General features: G+C 38.6%; 1 protein-coding gene across 2 annotated transcripts in view; it reads right to left on the bottom strand.

Moving 5' to 3' along the window:
* Positions 1–17,030, bottom strand: part of NALCN (sodium leak channel, non-selective) — a 241,612-nt gene that overhangs the window by 205,568 nt on the left and 19,014 nt on the right. For both annotated transcript variants that reach the window (XM_065628719.1, XM_065628725.1), the window contains exons 4-6: positions 4,971–5,054; positions 3,055–3,194; positions 2,240–2,368 (exon numbers count right to left, since the gene is read on the bottom strand). In XM_065628719.1, coding sequence (XP_065484791.1) covers positions 2,240–2,368; positions 3,055–3,194; positions 4,971–5,054 — 353 coding nt within the window. The remainder of the gene's footprint in view (positions 1–2,239; positions 2,369–3,054; positions 3,195–4,970; positions 5,055–17,030) is intronic.

The following is a 17,030-nucleotide window of genomic DNA, read 5'->3' as shown; positions in this document are numbered from 1 at the left end:
GACTTGGGAGCCTGAGATCTGCTTTGCAGAAATACTGAGTATTTACAGCTGTGGCTCATTAAAGACTCTGAAGTTATTTCAGGCCGAGTACAGCCAACTTTGGCCACTCTCCATTGCCTGGAACAGAACCACCTGAGACAGACAGACTCAACTTTTGAGAGGAATGTTAAATCCTCATTATAAAGTTGAGAAATTGTACCTCAAAGACGAAAGTAAAATTTGCCTAGACAATTTTTGTTCTTTTGTGCTGTACAACATCTCAGCTAATAAACTCCTGGACTTAGAAGTAGCATGCCACCTCCTTTCTAACTACATTTTGGACCAATGTCTGCCTCTAAATTGCCCTCTTTTGGCATTAGAACTGTTATTTCTTTCTCTGTATTTATTTCCCCAGCCCATGGTGGTTGTTCCTATAAACTCTGCAGCCAGCTCTGGGAAGGTCAGCCCTGACCTAAGAAAGAAGGCTCAGCCTAACTCCACCCAGAGCTTCTGCATTGCATTTCTCCAAAATTAAAAAAAAGGATCAGATATGTGTAAGTGTTCACAAGGTATAATGATGAATGTTACAGACAAGAAGAAGAAAGAAGTGTTTTCAGAGTAGGAATGAGCAGTATGCGAAAAGTAAAGTATAAGTCCACATGTCAAGCAACAGAGAAAAAAAATGCATTGTTCTTTGTGTGAGCACCATTCATTTGTCAGAATAAATGAGGCAGCACTTCTAAGGAAAAACTGGTTTTCAGTGTAACTATAATCCTCATACACAACCATGGGAGCCATTTAAAGTTACAGTTCTGGTTTGGAGATGGCAAAAGTGATTAATTACTTTCTGAAAGTGCCTATCCCAGGTACCTAAAAAGTAACTTAAATTAGATTTCTAATTTTTAAACAGCTAAAAATATACACACTCGATGATACTGAAAGAAAAAGGAATTAAGGCTTTTTTTTTTTCCCCTCCCATGTCTATGGGAAACTGTAAAAACATCTGTGGCATGAAGATTTTCTCTAAATAAAGAGGAAAGGTCAGAATGAAATATCTCATTTCCAGTCCAGGTGAAGATAAGCCCCATCTTTTACTATAGTCTAGATCAAATAAATAAGAAAATATCCAAAAGGCTTTTTTTTTCATTTAACAAAATACTATATAATGTCCAGCATACTCTCAAACCATTTTGTAACCTTTTTTGTATCTGGCATTTTTAATAATCTCACTTGGTAATTGACAGCTTATAGGCCCTAGTTTAGAAAAATCTTTAACACACGGTTTTACAATAACCAGACTTTTTATTCAGCACAATGGCAGATTAAGCGGTGTTTTGCTTTCTTGTAATGTCTAGTTTATTTATGTTCTGACAAATTCAATACAAGAATAAAAGGATCCAATTTTGATCGAAGCAAAGGCTACAACTCCAGAGCTAAGATTTTTCTATCCAAAGAAGCAGGGACAAAACGAAGAGATAGATGTAATAGCATCTCACAACGTAATGGTGGTCGAGGATACAGTCAAGCCCTTAGTTCAACAGGTTTGGGTAGGTTGGAAGGGACCTTCAAAGGTCATCTAGTCCAACCCCCCTTGCAATGAGCAGGGGCATCTTCAACTAGATGTAAGCGTATACTTATCTGTGATTTTATGCGCCATCCCAGTGACAAGAGGCTAGACCGTACTTCAAGTTAGTCTTGTGTTTAAGTAGGTGCTAAATCAAAACCAAGATGTATACATGACCACCAGTGTAAAATATTAATCATTAATCCAAAGGCTGGCTAAAAAGGGTCTTTAAATCTGAGCATCACATCCCAGTGACTTCTTAATTCAGAAAGGGTGTGAGATTCTAGGCATAGTTCTGCCCTACCCTTTTGGTCTGGCCTCACACCCAGGCATTCTGGGTCAGAGAATACAGCAAAAGCTGATGAATCATCAGTGACTCAAATCAGCTGCAAGTGGCAATGTTCCTCATAAAGCCTTCTCTGCTCTCCTGTTCTTTCACCCCCTACACACAGACACATTCACTTGTCCCCAAACTCAGACTGCAGCCTAATGGCATAATTTGTAATCTCTCTGTTGCAGTTAAAATTAGTATTTTTCATAATTTCTAACATTTTTATTTCCCCAATTTATCTTAGTGTATTTTAGAGGACTATTTTTAATCCATTAAGTCCATTTCACACCCACTGATGCTAACTACATTTACATCCATGCACTGAAATAACAGCCCCACGTCATGCCTGCACAGGCGAAACTCACCCTGGCTGCGTGTCGTCGGTCACGCAATGATAGGTAAATGTTCCAAACATCTGCACTCCCAGGATCCCATACAGGAGAAGAAAGAACAGAAGGAAAATTGAAACGCTCCAGATTTGCTCTCCGGAACGCCTGGCAAAAAGATAAATATGACACTGAATGCACAAGCATTGTGAAGCCTCCTCTGAAAAGCTCCAGCATAAAACACATGCTCACACAGGGAAAGTAGTATTTCATCCTGTGGAAAATTTTAAAAATGTATAAAGTTCAGCTTTTGTGAAGTAGCATCTAATGACTTATACAGAGAAGTAAAGCTGATATCAAAGAAAGACAAAGAACCTCTTTCACATCACCATTACATGGCTTTTGCTGTTACAATCTGTATCAAACATACTTATGTGTGCTTGCTGGCATGTGAGCATTTCTGCCCATATACCGATGCATGTACACTCATAACCGTAACGGTTAGAGCATGCACTACATGTATTTTTATTTATGAATATTACCCTACTAAGAGTATTCACTTGGATTATTAAGTGCCCATATTAATGGAACAGAATTTACTGCCATTGGTTGAAAATTGCTGGCTACAGTTATTAGCAAAATACTTCAAGATTTATTTAAATATTTGATAGTTTTGATCATTTTCCAGGAAACTTGATGATTCCTTAGGTATGGAAAATAGCAAGAATTTTTTGGCCAGAACTAAAATTCAGGAAGAATTAAGCATGAAGGCTCATTCTCTGAGCTGCATAGACAGTCTTTTAAGGCAAAACTGAAATTTTCTCGATTGTTCTTCAGAAAAAAGTCTTTCTTACTTCAAGATATTAGTTATCCTAGTTCTTGGCAGCTCAAATCGAAAATATATTCGGAATGCTCGAATCATAATGAGTGGTCGTGGAATCCGTAACATGCCCCAAGGTGACATCTGGTCCACTATTTCAGCAATTTCAAACACCTAAAAACAAAAGAATCAGGAAGTTTTTGTTCTGTTTTGTGTTAGGGGTTTTTTCTGTGGGGGTTCCTTTTGGGGGGTTGGGTTTGTTTGCTTGTTTGTTTTAAAATGACCCTGTCTTATTGTTGTATTCATTTATAGAACTCTTTAAAACTATAAACACTATACATGATATTTATTTTCATTTTCAATCTTCTCTTGGTTTATAGTTCATTTTGTCGATGCTTTTTAAAAGAAAAGTCTCAGTAAATCCTTTAATCCATTTCTTAGTTATCCTAATGAAATTCCAAAAATACACTCCGCCTATGTTCATAATGCTTCTGTCTCAAACAACTCAAGACGACTGTGCAAGCTTGTGTCAGCTGCCTGCTTCTGTGCTAGTCCTACCCCACAAGTTTCCCACAATTTCGTTAAAAGTGAATAATTTACATTTCCAAATCTGAAAATCAGTATCTGTTAATGTTGCACACCACTAAGGTTTTTACTAGGATATAAAACTACATATATACAGATTGCCTTATGAGTTACAACATGCTTATAAATTCTCCATTTAATTCCAAGTGCACAAGAAAACCATGTATGTTCTTCTCCTAGACGCTACTTACAACACGAATTTCATGCAAGGCACAGAACTGGGAACCACTTCCTTAATACATTTACAGATCTGGCATTCCATAAAGGCTGTTTAGCTTAATAACTGGGTGAAAAGATCTTGTTTTAATCCTTATCTCTCACCCTCTAGCTGCTTAATTTAATATTTGCTCAAAGTACTAAGAAAATGGAGGGGGAACGTGGCAGTGCATAAACTGGATAATCAACAGGGCTCATCTGTAATGATCAACCTTCGCTCTACATGTATACACCATGCACCAAAGTTTCCCCTGTGTAAGAAGCAGAAAATTACAATGTGTCTTAAATTTGTCAGAAGTGGATAAGTTATGCCTAACAGCAACCACTACAGAACTTCTACAATCCTTATTCTATTGCAGGCCCACTCTCAGAGTCTTCAGTCTGTTCTTACCCAAAAAACCAGCTGTGGTTAAGGATGGGTTGGTTTGCAGGAGGCAATTTCACCCGTACTTTAACAGTCTACGGTTTTTTGCAACATGTCCAAGCTCCCTTCTTTACAAAAATGTATCAAATTGTTTCCAAATGCTTGTTTGGGGTTTTTTTTGCTTTTTTTTGTTGCTGTTTTTGTTTGGGTTTGTTTGTTTGTTTGTTTTGGGGTTTTTTGTTTGTTTTTGTTTTGTTTTCATTTTGTTTGTTTTGGTTTTTCTTTCCAATTGTGCTTTAACTTGAATTTTGGAAAAGATTTTGTTAGGTGTGGGCCATACTATGTGAAACCCCTCCACTCATCATATCGATATGCCTACAGCATAGCAAAAATCTATTATTGGAGTTGTTCTCCCTGCAGTTGCCTAAGCCAGTCACCATGGCAACCTGCTAGACTCAATGGAAGGGGATAAGCACAGCTGTCACATGGAGTAAGAGATAAATGGCTCTCTGAAGATCCTTCTCTCTCCTGTGCAGAGGGTTTATGGTAAAAAGCTTCAGATTATTGTGCAACTTCTCAATAACAAAAATTAAACAAGATAAATTCTACTACTAATGTAGATATGCTGCAATGTGCAATTATGAAGTTATCGAATTCAGCAGTTTCTTTAAAAACAATTTGACCCATGTACAGCTGTACTTTCACAGCTCATAATTACTTGGTTGTGCCATGTATTCTTCACAATTAAAGAACTATACATTGAAAAAGGTAAGTGAAATAATTACCTGTAAAACCAGTGACACCCAAAGACAAAAGACCATGAATCCATCAAACACACACCAACGATCCTTTACATAGGAGCTGTCACCCTATAAGAGACACAAAAGCTAAGAAGTTAACTGTTGTTTTACCGTCAGGATTTAGAAATACCACAAACAAAAGTTCTTGGAAGAATGTAAAGTCTTCTCTGTACCCCTTTAAAAATTCCACTTTTAAAAGACTCCAAAAGCCCAGTATCTGGGCTAGAATATGCTGGAAACACATAAAGGCATCTTCTGGGTGAATAAATGGTAGCTTCATTCTTGTGCAATACTTCTTGTCAGCTTGCGTCAAAAAGAACCTATAGAAACCTAGAAACCTATTATTTACACTTTGATGTATATCAAAAAACATGGAAAAAATGGACACTGGACTCACCTTTCCACTGTATTGCCCATCACAAAATACTTGCACAGGAAGATTAGTGTAAAATGCTAGCAATCTAGTATTGTGCTGTTCAATTATTTCAGTATTGTTCATCAGCTTCAATCAAATCAGTATCATTCTGCATTCATTTTTTCATAAGTTTTCAAACCTTTTCCACGCTCTGGAAAAGTCCTACCATTTCCAAAACACTAGACAGTAACCATCATCTCATCACAGTGTGGGCTTTTAAGTTCCTTTGGACATTTCCTGAGCAACTTTTTACCATCTCAAAATGACCATTCTTTAGACTTCATTAATGAAAGGTACCATGAACTTCCAACATCGGCATTATTGACACTCCATTAATTATCTATTATAGCACAAGGATCCAGAGCATACCTTTGCACTGCAGAATAAAAGAAACTCAGGGAAGAAAACTGAGCACTGGATCCTTGATGACCCATATGCCTTCCTACCTGTTCTCTGGCCCTGCTTTTGACTTCTTCAACTAGCTCCCTAAATTAACACCTGAGCATGGTTTTGGTGAGAGTCCAATCCAGAGATGACTCCTAAAATGCACCATGGAGAAGACAGCATCCAAGCTCAGTTTCCTCCATACTAGACTATTCTCAACCACTGCTCCACTTTGCATGCTTGGAAATCGTTATGTCTCACAGCTATTTGCAACCCAGGTCCTCCACTGAAAGCTATAAAAACACTTCTTTGGTGGGCAGCTAATGCCTGACGCTTTTCTTCAACCAACTGAAAAAAAATCTACATTTATTAAGTAGATTACAGCTCACAGTTAGTTTCTTGTACCACATGGTGTGTAGAGGAATTTGGAGACCAAATGCATACAGATAAAAGACAACTTGTTGAATGGAAGACGAGACAAGACCAGGTCTAAAGAAAGTGGATAACCCAGTTTCATGTTTTATACCAGTAAAAACATATGCAGAGACATTGGCAGTGTATCTCAGGACACATAAACACCTCTTTCCAAATGAGGTTTCTCCCAACAGACTGAACGTGCCCTCCCCTGCCCTACACATATCTGGTTCCTTTTCTTTCTTTAGTGTTAATCCAGATACAAACTACAGTGTTTGATATCCACCCTTCACAGCTATAATTGGGGAAAAAATTATTGTCAGGTCTCAAGAATCTTGAAGACATTACTGGACTTTGTCCTGTTATGTGATTCCTGGCTTGATACCCATTGTTTCTTATCTCAGTGACATTATTTCCATTATTTCAGTCAACCTGTACTTGTTTTTAAATGTCTCAGCATTTTCACTGATTCTAAAAGCACAGACAAGCTGTTTTGTTTTAATCTAATATTTTCAATGACATACAATATCCTAAAAATGATTTATCATTCCTTCCAGTAGGTGACAGCAAGATATATTTTGTAAATAGAGACAAATTACGTTTTTGGTTTGTTTGTTTGTTTATTTTAAAGTTTTATTTCGGTTGCAAAAATTCTTCAGGGTAGAAGTGAACAAAAGATACAAAGAAAATACAGCAAGTGATTTTCAAATCAAAAATAAAGGATAGAGAACTTCAATGCTATTTTCAGACAGAGGACTTTCTAACACATGAGGATGTTAAAAGTTCTTCTCAATCCAAGAATTAAGAGGAGGAAGACTGCAAATCAGGGAAGCAACAGAACAGGAACTTTTGCATCATAATTCTAACTTGTCCTTCCTGAAGAAAGCAGACTTAGTCGCCTAAGTAAAGTCTGAGCTAATGAGAAACTCTTCAGTCAGGGCTGAACAAACTCAGCTGTTTCAGTGCTTATGTTCAGTAACTGTGAAGCAAATGGATGCTATTTCTCTGGGGAGATCAGCCACCAACACCCCAAATCTCTTAATCCTCTCTCATCTCCCTCGTTCCCTCTTAGTGAACAAATCTCCTGTGAGATTTGTATCAACATGCAACTTGAGTCCTTCAGTTGTGGTTCTGAACAAACATGCTGATTGGTCTTTCTCTCACTGAAGAACTCTTTAAAACTTACTTTTCTTCTCTTAAGCACCCTTCGTGTAAAGCAAAAAGTTTTTCTGAAGTTTGGCTGTACAGATCTGAGCGTGAACTCGAGCAGGAGTTCCTGTATTCAACCTCCTCTGAATAACTCATCAAGTACTCACTAAAAGCCAAATCATTTTTTTAGAAATTGCTTTTTCTCTCCACAATACTTGTGGTATGATTGAAGCAGCTCTGCTGTTTTCTCCTTACACAGGAAGATGTCGTAACCCTTTCCAGTCTTCTCACCATCCAGGCTGTTCCACCACCTCACTTCTCTCATCGTCAGGGCAGCTTTCCCCGCTCCATCCTCCCTGCCAGGGTGGCTTCCAGGGCATCAATCACAGAAACTCAGGACACCTGAATTACATCTCTAGAAACTATCCATTTTGGTTCAGGTTCTGACCCTTGTGGCTTTGCATGTAGAGACGCTTTGGCTAAATCCTTTTCATGTTCGTCATTTGGCTGGCAGTGGGCGTGGTGGGGAATCTTTAATCCATTTATACCGCGTATTGGCATGTGGGATGTAACTTGGTGTTGGAAACATTTTTAAGGCAAGATCACGTCCTGCTCAATGTGAAAATCAGAATGTACTTTTTAGTATGAATCTTGATATTGACTTCGAGTGCTACTTCCATGAAAAATCTAATTCTGACAAAACACAGCCTAGCACTCACATATTAATAGCAATGAACAGTGAGTTTCATTCACGTTTTAAAAAGCCTTTGGCTGAAATTCTACACTCACAGTCAATGGCAGCCTGTTCTTAGACTTGGAAAGGAATATAGATACATAAAATTTAAATACATCTGGTTATATCTTACCTAAAACAGCTGAAGTATTGCAATGTGTTAATCCCTCATCCTTTTTTCATCATGTCAGCTGAAATCTGAGAATCACTGATAAGGTTTGTTTTAGCATTTTCTTACGAATGCACCATCCCAGACAATTTACATTTCAGTTTATAAGTCTTTGAAATGTGGTATAAACATCTCCAGAAGATGAAGAATTAGTATGGTAGACTATAAGCCTCACACTGACACTAATCCAAACATCTTAGAGTCATTAAAGTTGCTGACATGCTACTGCCTGCGGTGGACAGTGGACTCTCTAATGTGCACAGCAAGTCCTGAAAGCTTCTCTAGCAACACAGAATCATAGAATCATTTTGGTTGGAAGAGACCCTCAGGATCATTGAGTCCAACCATAACCTAACTCCAGCACTAAACCTTGTCCAAACGCCGTTTAAACACCTCCAGGGATGGTGACTCCACCACTTCCCTGGGCAGCCTGTTCCAATGCCTGACAACCCTTTCTGTGAAGAAATGTCTCGAAATATCCAATCTAAACCTCTCCTGGCACAACTTGAGGCCATTTCCTCTCATCCTATCACTTGCTACATGGGAGAAGAGACCAGCCCCCTCCATGCCACAACCTCCTTTCAGGTGGTTGCAGACAGCGATCAGGTCTCCCCTCAGCCTCCTTTTCTCCAGGCCAAACAGCCCCAGTTCCCTCAGCCGCTCCTCATCAGACTTGTGCTCCAGGCCCCTCACCAGCTTTGTCGCCCTCCTCTGAAATCTCTCCTGCACCTCAATGTCTTTCCTATGTTGAGGGGCCCAAAACTGAACACAGAATTCAAGGCGGGGCCTCACCAGTGCCGAGTACAGTGGCACAATCACTTCTCTTACGACACACATGACATACAGTCTGTCAAGGCAACAAAATCATTTGCTTCTGACAGAGCAATGGATGCCAGTCCACTCACGCAGGCCATGACTGCCGGCCTGGGCCAGCCTTTGGAAGGCTTGTGCACAGCCAAGCTAACTAACCAACAGCTATTAAACACAGAAGATTTTAAGATACATAAAAAAACTGAAGTCCAAAGCAGCAATACTACTTAGCTGTTAGATGGACCAATTTTTTCTGTGTTAACTAGAGGCCTATTCATTACTTTGTAATACCCTTCCTAGCCCCCCCAAACACTTTTTCCTGATATGCTTCTATCTTTTCCCTCAATATTTATTCATAACAGCTCAGCATCACTGTTAGGCCAGTACGCAACCATGGAAATGGCTTTCTTGGTAAACCACACATGTGGAAATTGATCAAAAGTTTGCCTCTCTCTTAAAGGTGCTAATCCGAATGAATCTGAAATTTGACATCCCAAAAGAACAGACAAGCTTGACATAACAGTCTGTAATTAAAATATTCTCTGCCCTATAACAACTTAATTTTCTATGGCAATGTTGCCATAAATAAGGAAGAAAACCTCTAGTTCAGCATAAGACCTTAGTGTTTCTTTACTTCTTGAAAAATAGGACCAATGAATAACTCTTCTCCCTTCTCCTTATTTCACCAGTTTTTCCCTAATTTTAGTGCCATTACATTAACTGAGTACTGTTTGATCTCATTATCTGTATTAGCTCATTTCTTCTCATTTTTATTTTCACATGCAATACTAACATCCCAATAACAGCACCGACATGCCAGAAGATACACTATCTCAATTGTAACCAGCACATTAAAGATAAACCAACAACAGCCAGTGCTAGGTGCCCTAAGCAGCAGCTACACAAGTTCACAGAAAAAAAAATAATTTTATGCAACTTAACTAATTGGATATGTGAGCCAATACAAAATACAGGCAGAAGTAATAACACTTGATGTAGTCACTCCATGAGAGCCATTACAGTTTAACTTGCACCAGAAGGGAAGACTAGCCAGACTATATTTTTTTTAAAAAAGTTTATTCCATTATCAACCTTGCTGCAAACAGAGTACTCCATGAAAACAGCTTCTGAATTGCATAAAGCAATCTGCTAGAAGATTATGTCCCCTAATTTCATTAAGCAATTTCAGTATCTTTTTGTAAAGTAGACGGCTTAGCTGGATGACAGCACAGCCATCTCCCAGGTCATTTCTGCCCTGCTTGTATCTCTTAACATCTCAGGAACACCTCAGAGTGAACAGCAAATCCCTGTAAGTGAAAAGCCTCCTCTGCCTCCCTGCTTGCCTTTGAGAATTTCTTTTTCTCTCTCATCCCTGTTCTCTGACTCCTTCCCTCCCACCTCTTTCCAGACGCCTCTGTGGGAAAGCTAAATAAAAGAAGTGATATGACATTTGCTCTGATGGTAATCAGATTTATTATCATCTGCTCTGGAAAGGAAACCTGTAGCCTTGGGTCTGTCATTAGGTGAACCCTCGTCGCCCACTTTTCCTCACAGTCTCTGACAAACAGCATGGACAGCTGAAAGATGGTACAGATGTGAAGAGACCAGCAAGCTCAGTAGCAACCAGCTGCTTTGCTATTCTACTATGGTTACTGGTGGTGAATAAAGCACATCAACAACTCCAGCAAATTCTTCAGATCACCCTGTGGGCTACTTTGTTGAGCACTATGAATAAGTATTAATGGGTGGAGGCTGACATTTACTGGCATTTTAAGGAGCAGCATAAATGCACAGGAGGAAATGGAAGGAATCAGAATTCAGGAGCATTATTTTCCCCCTCCGTTATGCTCATTATAACACAAAAAAGAGCAAGCTAGAAAAGAGGGCACAGCTGAGTTAGGGCAACAAAAATCACATCCCTCTGCTATTCCCTTACTCCACACAAACACTGCAGGGCACAGAGATGAGAGTGGGACAAAAAATGAAATCAGAGCTCAAGGAAGCCCCTTGCCTAACCTCTCTCTCCCCCCTGCAAATGCAGATAAAGACACACACACATAGATACACACAGGGTATGTATCTCTTACCTCGTTGCATGTACACATACATCCCTTATGTTTTTGGCTCAACATCAAACCTTCCCTATTTCCTTAAAAACCTGCAGTCTGCAGGTCTGTTTTAGTTCCAGATTGATGTGGGCAATCCAGCCCAGCCCTCAACCTGTCAAATACTTTCAACATTTTCCTCACACAGAAAAGAGAGTGAAAAGATACAGACTAATCAAGAAGAAAAGTTGTCTCTGACTTCTGTTCTCAACTCTCCTCTTCTGTCCCCCCAAAATAAAACTGTTTCTCAAATGTGCTCATGTGTAAAACATTATCTCCCTTCTTCCTTCTTCAGAGCTTTGCAACTCCTCAGCTGCCTTTGGGACTGGCACACGACCTCAGACAGACAGGCGACTCTCAGACGTGCTACCCACTTAAAGTCCATCTTCTGCTCTGCATGACATAAAAAAATTGACCTGAAGCATTTTATTATGCAACAACCAGTAAAATCGATACGAGCCATCTTTTAATGCAAACTACTTCTATAACTGTAAAATGATGATCCATGCAGGAAACAAAATTTTGAATGATTGCTTAGGTAAGCCCATGTCAATACCCAAAGTAAAACTGGCATATTTTAAAATGAGTGGTCACCTTTAAGTTAGCCCTCTGCAACAGTGACAGTATCACTTCAAAATGAACCAACTTTTTTTTTTTTTTAAAGTCTGTATTTGGAAAAAAAAAAAAGAAGCAATAAGGGAGGGCACAGCTTCTCATTTCTGTATATCTTCTTTCTCTCATAAAATTGTCTTCATTTACAGTGAAGGAACTTATTTAAAATATATTCACATAAGAGCAATTGATTTGTAACAGCCAATGGAATTAGAAATGTGGTGTGAAACTTAACTCTAAACAGTTATAGTGGGTGTAATATTACTTTATCGTCACTGAGTTAAACCAGTTCCATTTGTTACCACTCATGTATTGTACTGAACTGCTCCACCGTCAGATGCTTCCAAGTACCACATAACATAGTGCATAATTTATCTTTGTCATAACATGTAATGTAATATTTATAGTAATCTTGTATTCTATGCTAGAAAAACCTTGGAAAAATCACTTGATGTTACAGCACACAAAACAAAGTTACTCTATTTATAATTTAAAAAAATGAAACTCAGCTCTTGCTGGTCCTTTGGATTAGAGGTGATTCCATATCATATCATAGACACAGAACACATACAGTTCAAATCTATCATTACAAAAACCCTATAATCACTACAGAACGACTACTTCATCATTTGCAATAATTAAAAAAAAATAGACTTTACAGTCAATTTGTTGAGATTTTCAGGTAATTTTAGGAACTACCAATGAAGATGTAAGGCTATTTGATTCATTAAGGAACAGTCTCACACATATTTTTAAGGCATACTAGATTTTTGTTAATTTATGTGATTAACTTCACCAAATGTAGTATTTGGCTTTTCATATTGTCATGTGAGGTTATTTACTGTAGTATTCACCATCTCATTTGCTATTTCTAACAAAAAGAAAAAAACCGCAATCGCCTGTCATTTAATTCAGTGACTTATGTCACGAAAAAACAGCAACAGTTTTAGAGAAGTTATGAGCAGAAGAAACAATCCTGGCTGTGAAGTAAGAATCAAGACAAACAGAATAGACAAACAAGGACCATTTTACTTACTAAAAATCCTGTAACAGTGTCTGCTGTATAATAAGAGGGACGGAGGGATTGGAAGGAGTTAAAACAAACAACCAAAAAAAAAGTGTTTTAAACAAAAACTGTTAAAGTAAATTCAAAACCAAAACAGAAAGAAGCATGAAAACATGACACCGCACTCCCTTCCTCAAACACAAAAAGCATCGAGGGGAATAACCATTCCACAAAAGAATGGAAAGAAATGCCTCTACACACCTCCCGTATCTGCAAAATCACTGCGGAGCATCTCAGTTCAGCTGAGTGACAAGTAATTCAGATTGTCCACTATTCAGAGGCGCCAGGCACAGTCTTCACATACAGTCAATAGAGGACGGATGCTAATATCTTCTTTCAGTACCCAACAGTAGGTATGGCTACAGAACATGCAGGGGGAAGGGAGTTTCACCCATGTATCACATTGCTGCTTTCTTGATGCACCACCCTACTGCTGCAGTTGGGTGTCAACCTGCCCCGCAGAGAGATTGTATGGGTCACTGCACGGAAAGCGTGAATTTCATATCCCTCTCCATCTGCTCATTAGCCAACTGCATTCAGTGCCATTAGTGTTGCCTTACTCACGGGCTTGGCTCCTTTGGATTCTTAAATGTTCAGCAAACCTAAAAATGGCTGATCAGGAAGAGGATTAATATTAATAGGATCCCCCTACCTGGAACAACACTCATTGACTCCAGGAAGTTCACAGGAATAAAATCTTCACTGTGAGAACAATCAAACATTGGAACACGTTGCCCAGAGAAGTGCCAGCATCGCCCTTGCTGGAAATATTAAAGAGTCAGCTTGACAGGATCCTGGATAACAATATTAAGGCCCCAGTTTGAGAACAAGGTTGGCCCAGACCATCTCCATAAGTCCCTTGCAACCCAGATTTTTCTCTCGTTGCGTGCATCTAAGACAATCTCCTCAAGATACTGGTTCCTTGGGGTAGACTCCAGCGCTGCATCTGGTTCCACACGCATGGACATCTATCTGTTGGTGCGTGGAAGTACTCTGCAGCCTTGAGAAGGCAATGTGTGTTAAATGCTGCTGTGCTTCAGCCAGCAGTATCCTGCTCTCCCCCAGCTCCAACGTTTATGGTGGATGCAAGGGGTGAATTTGGATCCTAATATTTCACGGCAAAAGTTTTCACTCTGAAGCATCAAATATTGCCCGGAGATTGAATAGGCAGATGTGACAGGCAAGCAGTGTCATCTAACATGACAAAACTCAGATTTATGGTCATCATTCACTGCTCTCCTTCAACAGAAAAAAGCCCCAATGATGAAAGTTGCAAAAGATAAGAAGGAGGTACTTCTCAGAAAGAAGATGCTATTATTATTTGGTAATTAGCATTATTAAAAGCCAGATAATCTATTTTACACTACAGAGACCAACCAAAGTTTATTGAAACAACAATCTCAGTATAGTTGTAAGAAAGCGATATTTATATTAGTGGTAGAGAACACAATACTCTGAAATTAAATTTTATATTTGGCTTACTGCCTTAAAAATCCCACACAAATCTAATCATTTTAATGAAAATACAGCTGCACAGAAATGTTCTTATTCTCTTCCACAGGGATTTTATTCTCTAAAATTCAGAGAGAAGAGAACATGAGCATGAAATAAAATAAAAGGACATCGTTTAATTATAGCAGACTTGCCTGAAAATGCAAGTTTCAACATAGAAATGCAGATCAGGGATGAAGTTCCCTCTTTCCTGCCTGAAGACCTAAGATGTTATCCAAGATGTTGATTTCACTGCCATCCCATTTATCCTAACATGAAGTGATATATCAAAAATATCCCTCAATAATAGCTGCTTTCATGAAGAAAAACAGGAATCCCTGAAAGTGCTATTAGAAAGGGAAAAAATTAACATCACTGGAAAGTAAAGTTTCGTTCATCTAATTGGTCTGTATATTGAAGGAACAATTTCTAAACACATTATGAAAGTCAGCATGTTGTACATTTTTTCTATAGCAACTTTAAGGTTAAATTTTTATCACCATGGTAAGTCACCAGGTATTATATGGACACATACTTCAATCCATGCTCAAAAATAACTTCTCACTAAAAATTTCAATGACCCATCTAACTGGTTAGGAAAATTATCATTTTTATTTTAGAAATACTGCCTATGTGAGTTCACTAAGTAATTTAAATGCCTTTGATTTTCTAATACTCTAATGTAAAAATGGTGCAAAAAGCCCCACTGTGTAATATGATTCATTACTTTCCTATAATAAACACTCCATCAAAACTAGGCACCAGTAACCATAGAAACAGGTGCGTATATTCCGGTGCCACGGTCTCTAACCTTCCCTGGCCCACAGGCAGCAATACCCAACCAGCAGCATGCTGCAGGCAACTTCATCTTTGTTTTCCTCATGATAATCACCTGTAATTTTTTTAATTTCCTGTGACTGGAAACAGCATAGGAGCATTTCACTAACAACATGATCCCAGTAGGCTGGGAACAGATGTCCTTGTGATGGACATATGCGCTTAGTAAAACAGCAACAGACAAACACAGGAAAATGGTGAGACAGAACAATCAACTTCTCTAGACTGAATGTCTTATTCAAATAATGGATATCAATACTGTTTGCTATGAAGTCATATTTAAAAATACCAACCACAGCTGCCAACATCAAAATAGTCCAGTATTTTTAAAGTTAAAATTTAAGACAATTTGAAATAATATATTTTATATTTAAATATTTATATATAAAATATCAATGTATTTTTCCCAATATAGAATAGCATAGGATCTGCACTACGCATCTGAGTTTTCAATGGCATTACATATGGTACAGAATTCCATTTTTTTAATACAGATCTGTGAAATAATTTGTCATAAGGACAAATAATTTAGACCTTACAATCCCAAGAAGCAGAGTCAAAGATGAAACTCAAATCTTAAGCCAATTGGGTCTTTTCTCATGTTCACTCTGTGAGCTTTTTCTTTCCACAGGTGAGCAGCTTTCTCTTTCTACTTTTTCCCTCCACGTAATTACAAAGCATTTCGGCATTTTCTCATCATTGCCACTGTGTCTACTGGTTATGCCCCTGGCCCCCACGTTGAGGTTATCGCTCCTATCGGTGATGTGCACATCCCGAGACTGAGTTTCACTGAGCACATCAGAGAACACTGACACGGGATGACAGAAGCCACATATTCTGTTTTACTACCTGACCTTTGAAAACAACACAATTCCCTGATCCTTAACTCATTTATATGCCATGGGGTACACAGCATATCTAAAGTCACGGAGCAGAGTCATTTCAGAATTCCCATCTTCTGTTTTCAGCCTGTCATGCAGCATAAACTCCCTTGACAAAGTTACTAAAGGTGGTGAGCCAGCTGACAGTGTTTCAATACAATTAATATTTCCATCACTTATCAGAAGGATTAAACTGATTTTGTAATTTCTCCATTCCTCTTAGCTGAAGGTGGAATGTTTAGTATTCAAAGTATTGAAAAGAAGGCAAAACAGATACTTGCAATAAGATACAGTAAACAACAGTTCCGTAATCCATAACTTCAGAATTAGGATGAATATGGAAGAATCTAATTTAAGCATAAATAAGTTAATGCCATAAGTGCTAAGGAAGTTGGCATACAGTTGTTTCTGTAGTGCCCACTGCCTATTGACAACAAATCTATGAGTAACAAGTTAGAGTAATCGCTCACTGTGAGATACCTTCCAGTCAAGGTACGTTGAGCTTCCCTCTTAGTCAATGGAGAGGAAGAGGCCAGATAAATTACCTTTTGGAAGAGTCTGCTTTAGACACAGACAACTAATTACAGACAATCACAGACTCTCAAATTAGCGCTGATGAATCCTACTAAGTGTTTCCGTTTTAAGCCCAAAACTCTATTTCATGCAAGCAAAGACAAAAAAGTGTCAGAATATGCAAACGAACATCGTCTTCCACTGGAAACAGTTGTGGACCCCAGTTTAGATGACTACAACCAGAGTATTTCATTACAGCATAAAAAGCCTGTGTCCACCTCACACCGCTTGCACTACAGGTGGAAAGCTCCTTATATTGGCAGAGAACTGAATGTGCAGAATTACGCTCACATAGCTCAGGGAAGGATCCAACCTGCTCCGTCCTGGTTTATCTCCTCTCAAGTAGACAGACAGCAACTACAGCAACCAAAGCACCTATCAGAAAAACAATGCCGAAAATGCGCTC

Source organism: Caloenas nicobarica, chromosome 1 (genome assembly GCF_036013445.1).
Source record: "Caloenas nicobarica isolate bCalNic1 chromosome 1, bCalNic1.hap1, whole genome shotgun sequence".
NCBI lineage: Eukaryota > Metazoa > Chordata > Aves > Columbiformes > Columbidae > Caloenas > Caloenas nicobarica.
The sequence above is the reverse complement of the archived record's forward strand: the minus strand, read 5'-3'. Positions and strand labels throughout refer to the sequence as shown.